This window comes from Notolepis coatsorum (assembly GCF_963971535.1).
Source record: "Notolepis coatsorum genome assembly, chromosome: 2".
NCBI lineage: Eukaryota > Metazoa > Chordata > Actinopteri > Aulopiformes > Paralepididae > Notolepis > Notolepis coatsorum.
The window spans coordinates 139392060-139401110 of record NC_140166.1 but is presented as its reverse complement, the minus strand read 5'-3'; the positions used below and the strand labels follow the sequence as shown (position 1 = coordinate 139401110).

The 9051-nt window shown below is 44.3% G+C and overlaps 1 protein-coding gene across 1 annotated transcript in view; it reads left to right on the top strand.

Moving 5' to 3' along the window:
• The window catches only part of adcy2a (adenylate cyclase 2a), a gene marked incomplete at both ends in the record, with an annotated part of 165780 nt that extends 157024 nt beyond the window's left edge, over window positions 1-8756 (top strand). Inside the window, 2 exon segments of the mRNA XM_084308324.1 lie at window positions 712-836; window positions 8604-8756. Of these exon segments, the coding sequence (XP_084164450.1) occupies window positions 712-836; window positions 8604-8756 (278 nt within the window).
• Between the last annotated feature and the right edge of the window lie 295 nt (window positions 8757-9051).

Below are 9051 nucleotides of genomic sequence, written 5' to 3'. Positions count from 1 at the left end.
GTTGTAGCTTCTGGGATTCTGTACATACCCATTTATTAACGACAATATAAAAAATTATGACTACTACTATGCAATGTAAAATGTGAGGAACAAATTGGAATAGCGCTGTTGGATAAAAGCGCGATATAAATGCACCATTTATATTAACCATATCTCAACAATTACAATAAATCTATACAGCGTATATATGGTTCATATTTACCATTTGCCTCTAATGGATCACATTCATCACCAAAAGTGCTATTCATTTTTGGTGATAAAATGGGATGTCTGTTAAAAAGAAAAAATAATCCATTATAACCAAGACATGAATGGAATAAATCATGTAATAATTTATATATTTTATATCCAGTTTAATCACCTGTACATTGTATATTACTATTGCACTTTACATTTGCACCCTGGTTGGGTGCCAAACTTATTTTCGTTGGGCTGTACTTTGCTGTATAATGACAATACATTTGAATCTAATCTAATCTATTGACTATTGGGACTATTGAGTATTGGCTCTTTGGACTATGTATTTATTTATACATATCAATGAGCCTCTTTCTTAACAGTGTCCTGGCTGGAACTGTGTTTGTTTTGGCTGCATGTTTTGGTGTCAGACGTAGACACCAGACCATATAGTATATATATATATATAGCCTACTATGTTGTATAGTGGAGTAAAGTAGTCTAGTGTTTGACTGAATGTCTTGTTTCTCTCAGGTATTAACCACGGCCCGGTGATCGCTGGGGTGATCGGAGCCCAGAAGCCGCAGTACGACATCTGGGGAAACACAGTGAATGTAGCCAGCAGAATGGACAGCACTGGAGTCCTGGGGAAGATACAGGTAGCTGGACATGCTCTAGTATCTCTCTTGTCCACCCCTAACCACTCCCCTAACCACTCCTCTAACCACTCCCATAACCACTCCCCCTAATCACTCCCATAACCACTCCCCTAAACACTCCCCTAACCACTCCCCTAACCACTCCCCATAACCACTCACCCTAACCACGCCCCCAACCACTCCCCTAACCACTACCCTAACCACTCCCATAACCACTCCCCTAACCACTCCCCATAACCACTCCCCTAACCACTCCCCCAACCACTCCCCAAACCACTCCCCCACTGGATTAGCTGTCATCTGTCACACAGATTGCATTATTGATTATCTTATAGAATACAATAGTGTTCTGAAATAGGTCTCCAATCATCTCACGTTGCATATTATTTTAGCATATAATTAGACATTAAACATGTAGCTTATTATTATTATATCATGTGGTCTGCCTTTGTTCTATTAACCCTTTCACTGCCGCACTACCAAAACGGTTAACCCTTTCACTGCGACAACCCACAGAAGGTTAACCCTTTCACTGCCGTACAACAGCCGGTTGTGTGATAGTAAAGGGTTAACCTTCTGTCGTGTGGCAGTAAAAGGGTTAATGCGACAGATGCGAGTTGGACGAAAGTCCAAAACAAACAACGTGCTTGGGAGTTGAACTGACTGATGATTGTGGTCGCGGGTGAGTGCTCTCACCACTAGACCAAGACACCCACCCACCCTGATACAAACACAGCTCTGACCACTAGACCAAGACACCCACCCACCCTGATACAAACACAGCTCTCACCACTAGACCAAGACACCCACCCACCCTGATACAAACACAGCTCTCACCACTAGACCAAGACACCCACCCTGATACAAACACAGCTCTCACCACTAGACTAAGACACCCACCCTGATACAAACACAGCTCTCACCACTAGACTAAGACACCCACCCTGATACAAACACAGCTCTCACCACTAGACTAAGACACCCACCCTGATACAAACACAGCTCTCACCACTAGAGGTGGAGGTGGTGGACTTTATAAGTTCCTTGGGGTACACCTGAACAATAAACTGGACTGGTCAGATAACACGAGGCCCTCTACAGGAAGGGACAGAGCAGGCTGTTCTTCCTGAGGAGACTCAGGTCCTTCAACGTGTGCAATAGACTGCTGCAGTCATTTTACCAGTCTGTAGTGGCCAGCGTCCTCTTCTATGCTGTGGCATGCTGGGGAGGCTACATCAACTCAAGGGACACCAACAAGCTCAACAAGCTGGTGAGGAAGGCTAGCTCCGTGGTGGGAGTCGAGCTACCTAGACTAGAGGTGATGGCAGAGAGGGGGATCAGAAGGAAGCTGGCTGCCATCATGGAGAACCCCTACCACCCCCTCTACGACAAGCTAGTCAAGATGAGAAGCACGTTCAGCCACAGACTCATACCCCCCCGACACTCAACTAACCGCCTCGGACAGTCCTTCATACCAGCGGCCATCAGGCTCCACAACAGTGGGCAGCGACTAGCGGCCTCCAGGCTCCACAACAGGGGGCAGCGACTGCTGCCAGACATTGACCTAGGACTAATAGGAACCCAAGGAGGACAATAACACTACCCTAGGCATACTGCACCTTATGGGGATACTGTAATACTGTGAATAATGTATATTTCAGTGGATACTGTGATACTGTGAACAATGTATATTTCAGTAGATAGTAAATTATAACACTACCTTATGCATACTGCACCTTATGTGACACTGTGAATACTGTGAATAATTTTCAGTTAGTTCGATAGTAAATTATATTGACCTATTTGTTTACACTGCTTGTGTTGTTTTTACTACCTGTACCCCTCCCCCCTTCCCCCATGCTGCTATGATGCCTGAATTTCCCCAAGGGGATCAATAAAGGAATATCTTATCTTATCTTATCTTAGACTAAGACACCCACCCACCTTGATACAAACACAGCTCTCACCACTAGACCAAGACACCCACCCACCCTGATACAAACACAGCTCTCACCAATAGACCAAGACACCCACCCAGCCTGATACAAACACAGCTCTCACCACTACACCAAGACACCCTCCCTGATACAAACACAGCTCTCACCCCTAGACTAAGACACCCACACTGATACAAACACAGCTCTCACCACTAGACTAAGACACCCACCCACCCTGATACAAACACAGCTCTCACCACTAGACTAAGACACCCACCCTGATACAAACACAGCTCTCACCACCAGACTAAGACACCCACCCTGATACAAACACAGCTCTCACCACTAGACTAAGACACCCACCCTGATACAAACACATCTCTCACCACTAGACTAAGACACCCACCCACCCTGATACAAACACAGCTCTCACCACTAGACTAAGACACCCACCCTGATACAAACACAGCTCTCACCACCAGACTAAGACACCCACCCTGATACAAACACAGCTCTCACCACTAGACTAAGACACCCACCCTGATACAAACACAGCTCTCACCACTAGACTAAGACACCCACCCTGATACAAACACAGCTGTCACCACTAGACCAAGACACCCACCCTGATACAAACACAGCTCTCACCACTAGACTAAGACGCCCACCCTGATACAAACACAGCTCTCACCACTAGACTAAGACACACACCATGATACAAACACAGCTCTCACCACTAGACCAAGACACCCACCCACCCTGATACAAACACAGCTCTCACCACTAGACTAAGACACCCACCATGATACAAACACAGCTCTCACCACTAGACTAAGACACCCACCCTGATACAAACACAGCTCTCACCACTAGACTAAGACACCCACCCTGATACAAACACAGCTCTCACCACTAGACTAAGACACCCACCCTGATACAAACACAGCTCCCACCACTAGACTAAGACACCCACCCTGATACAAACACAGCTCTCACCACTAAACTAAGACACCCACCCACCCTGATACAAACACAGCTCTCACCACTAGACTAAGACACCCACCCTGATACAAACACAGCTGTCACCACTAGACCAAGACACCCACCCTGATACAAACACAGCTCTCACCACTAGACTAAGACGCCCACCCTGATACAAACACAGCTCTCACCACTAGACTAAGACACACACCATGATACAAACACAGCTCTCACCACTAGACCAAGACACCCACCCACCCTGATACAAACACAGCTCTCACCACTAGACTAAGACACCCACCATGATACAAACACAGCTCTCACCACTAGACTAAGACACCCACCCTGATACAAACACAGCTCTCACCACTAGACTAAGACACCCACCCTGATACAAACACAGCTCCCACCACTAGACTAAGACACCCACCCTGATACAAACACAGCTCTCACCACTAGACTAAGACACCCACCCTGATACAAACACAGCTCTCACCACTAGACTAAGACACCCACCCACCCTGATACAAACACAGCTCTCACCACTAGACTAAGACACCCACCCTGATACAAACACAGCTGTCACCACTAGACCAAGACACCCACCCTGATACAAACACAGCTCTCACCACTAGACTAAGACGCCCACCCTGATACAAACACAGCTCTCACCACTAGACTAAGACACACACCATGATACAAACACAGCTCTCACCACTAGACCAAGACACCCACCCACCCTGATACAAACACAGCTCTCACCACTAGACTAAGACACCCACCATGATACAAACACAGCTCTCACCACTAGACTAAGACACCCACCCTGATACAAACACAGCTCTCACCACTAGACTAAGACACCCACCCTGATACAAACACAGCTCTCACCACTAGACTAAGACACCCACCATGATACAAACACAGCTCTCACCACTAGACTAAGACACCCACCCTGATACAAACACAGCTCTCACCACTAGACTAAGACACCCACCATGATACAAACACAGCTCTCACCACTAGACCAAGACACCCACCCACCCTGATACAAACACAGCTCTCACCACTAGACTAAGACACCCACCATGATACAAACACAGCTCTCACCACTAAACTAAGACACCCACCCTGATACAAACACAGCTCTCACCACTAGACTAAGACACCCACCCTGATAGAAACACAGCTCTCACCACTAGACTAAGACACCCACCATGTTACAAACACAGCTCTCACCACTAGACTAAGACACCCACCCTGATACAAACACAGCTCTCACCACTAGACTAAGACACCCACCCTGATACAAACACAGCTCTCACCACTAGACCAAGACACCCACCCACCCTGATACAAACACAGCTCTCACCACTAGACTAAGACACCCACCATGATACAAACACAGCTCTCACCACTAAACTAAGACACCCACCCTGATACAAACACAGCTCTCACCACTAGACTAAGACACCCACCCTGATACAAACACAGCTCTCACCACTAGACTAAGACACCCACCATGTTACAAACACAGCTCTCACCACTAGACTAAGACACCCACCCTGATACAAACACAGCTCTCACCACTAGACTAAGACACCCACCCTGATACAAACACAGCTCTCACCACTAGACTAAGACACCCACCATGATACAAACACAGCTCTCACCACTAGACCAAGACACCCACCCACCCTGATGGTTAATTTGAACGTTTAACAGTTATGGCTAAGATAGGAGGTTCTGATGATTCTGCGTTTCACATACAAGTTCCATTGTTTATATATTGAAATTCTTTATTTGGAATTACCCCTTGAGATGAACCATCTCGTTTTCAAGGGGGTCCACAGCTTACAGAATACATAAATTATTATGTATTAAACATAACAAAACAAAAGAAGCAAACAAAAACCAAACACAAAACAAGATAAAATTAATAATAAACAGGTTCAAACAACATCAAACAAGAGGAACATAAGACAACCAAACAACAAAACACAGAGCACATATTCAAGTGATTGCTTCAAAGATCTGTTATACTATTATTGGTGGAAACATGAACAAGTAATCTCAAGGTGAGAGGACAGCACAGTTTTAAACAGTTGTGAGGATGTTATAGCTCGAATATGAACTGGGAGATTATTCCAGTCAGATGGACCTTTGAACATGAATGCTTTTTTGCCAACTGAGGTAGTAACATTTGTTGTAACTTTAAAAAATAGCTGTGCACAGTGTCTCAGTTGATGTATAGAGGTGAAAGGGTCCATATACTGTTTGAGATATTGCGGATAATTGAAGTGAATACATTTAAAAATGAACTGTAACCAGTGCTGCTGTCGTCTTACTGTGGGAGCTGGCAAATTAAGATTTTCATACATGGTGCAGTGGTGTGTCAAATATGGGCAGCCAAGAGCAAATCTGCATAGATGGTTGAATAGTGTGTTTAGTGGAAGAAGGTTGGTTTTAGATGCAGTTTGGTAAACTACGTCAGCGTAATCCATGATGGGTAAAATTAGTTGCTGAACCAGTTTCTTTCTGACAGGGAGTGTGAAACATTTTCTGTTGCGGTAGAGAACACCAGCACTAAAGTTGACTTTTCTAACAATATTATCAATGTGATATTTATATGAGAGTTCTGAATCAAGCCATAGACCAAGGTATTTAATGTGATCAACTCTATGCAGTTGTGTACCGTCCAGACAAGTGATATTAAATGGTTGATTAATGGTTTTGGATGCAAGATTACGGGTGGTCCCAAAGAGCATAGTATTAGTTTTAGTTTTGTTGATTAAAAGTTTATTAGCCGAGAGCCATGATTCGAGTTTATTGAAATTTGATTGCAGTGTTGACTGAATTTGAGGTAAGGTAATTTGAGATGTATATATCACTGTGTCGTCGGCATAGAGTTGAGTATTACAACCTGTGCAAATTGAGGGGAGATCATTAATAAATATTGAAAACAAGTTTATGTTTTTATAAATAAATAAACATTTCAGCACAGCATAGACTAATACAAATACAAATAAATATTATATTATATAATAATGATAATAATATATATATAATAAAAAAGGAATAATCTAAATAAACTGGTTTCTACTGAGTCCGTGTTTATTTTATCTTCTCGTTTGTTCCGTTTCAGTTTTATTTTCCTCTTATTTCTCCCTTTTTTTTCTTCTTTTTTTCCAGTCGCACCTCGGTTTTCCAATTTCCATTTAGACGCGTTCACACAATACAGATCCCCTTCTTCTTCTTCCCTGCAAAGTGGAACATTTGCCATCGTGACATGTCGAGATAGCGGAGAGCGCGGCGCAACGCCTGACCTCTGAGAGACAGTTCAGACACTACGCTCTCACGCCGGCTTCCGCGCTGATAAGACATGATTGCTTTGTGATCGCCCCCGCGTTGCACTGTGGCACCGGGAGTTATCGTGGCTCCGTAGCGGGCAGTCTGACGGAGGTGGATGGGTCATATCAATATCCCATCAACATCTGCTGTGCAGGCCCGGGTCTTGACTGACTGACGCGGTGTGCTTTGGATTCAGCTTTTAGAAGATTTCTCCCTGATGTTCTCCCGATATCAGTGAGCGCTGATGGGAAATGTTCAGTTATTATTATTATACGACGGCATAGAGATGTCATTTCACCAACATGTAACACGTTCCCCATCTTTTGTTCATCTGATGCCCTTGTATGCTTCATATCTGGAAGGAGCTAGGCCTGTCCTCGACTAAGGATTTGTATAGTCGACTTTGATTGGCCAAAATTAGCCGATAGTCGACTGGTTTATTTTACGCACTCTGCTTTGCAATTCCTCTATGAAAGGTGTTACACAAATAACATTTTGTAGTGTCACTTTAAGGGAGTCTCTCACACCAGAGTTGAAGGGTCAGGGGGGAGGAGATATATGGGGAAGTATGAAGTGTTTGGCGGTTATTGTTGTTGAATAAAGATGGACGTAAGCTGAAGGAAGACTGGCACTCCGTTTGTTCATCCATCGACTTCCACATTGGTGATTTTGATTTGATCTTTATTTATCTCGAACAACCATAAACACACAACCTTGTGCCCCGACGTGACCAAACCCCGACTTAGTGCGGCGAGATAAAAGCATCAGAAATCGCGAAAATGTCTAGCACTTTTTTGACTGCATTGAAATGTTATTTATCTGTTCCCTTATTTGCTAAACGTAATATAACTTGTAAATGAGTTAATTCTTGTTATTTGTCCGACAGTATTGTGTCCCAATTCTCCCCTAAAGAACTACAAGCCTGGGCTGTAGTGAGGTGTGGTCTGGCGTGAAATTGAATTGAGAATGGAAATTGAATGGCTTGGCATTCATTCATTACAGTTACTTGAGGTGTTGAAACACACACTCCTCTGCTTTCATCATCGCAGAGAGAACGGAAAAATGCATGCATGTAACATTAAGTTACACTTCTTAACGGTATAAAAAAAAAAAAAAGACGCCTCTCAATATAGAATATTGCGAGTCGGCCGCCCGTTTCTGTCCCACAACAATCTGTTATAAATTACATTTCTTCTTCTTCTTCTTCTTCTTCTTCTTCTTCTTCTTCTTCTTCTTCTTCTTCTTCTTCTTCTTCTTCTTCTTCTTCTTCTTCTTCTTCTTCTTCTTCTTCTTCTTCTTCTTCTTCTTCTTCTTCTTCTTCTTCTTCTTCTTCTTCTTCTTCTTCTCCTTCTCCTTCTCCTCCTTCTCCTTCTCCTCCTCCTCCTCCTCCTCCTTCTTCTTCTTCTTCTTCTTCTTCTTCTTCTTCTTCTTCTTCTTCTTCTTCTTCTTCTTCTTCTTCTTCTTCTTCTTCTTCTTCTTCTTCTTCTTCTTCTTCTAGGTGACGGAAGAGACAAGTCGTATCCTCCTGACCCTGGGCTACATGTGCACCTGTCGAGGCATCATCAACGTCAAGGGGAAAGGAGAGCTGAAGACATACTTCGTCCACACGGAGATGACCCGCTCTCTGTCCCAGGGGAACCTGATGCCGTGAGACCGGGGGGGGGTGGAGCCAAGAGACCGGGGGGGCGGGGCCAACGACATCATCGGCGCAGCAACAGAGGCAGGGAAGCCTCGTCACGGCAACAGACACAGCCCACATAAAGTTAAAGGTTTATGGCTTGACCCTTTCACTACCGTCTACACCAGTTGACGTTAGTTAACCGTCTGTAGTGTGATAGTAAAGGGTTAACCTGTAGTGTGGTAGTGAAAGGATTGACCTGCTGTCGTGGCGCAGTGAAAGGGTTAACCGTTTGGTAGTGCGGCAGTGAAAGGGTTAAAGCATGGAT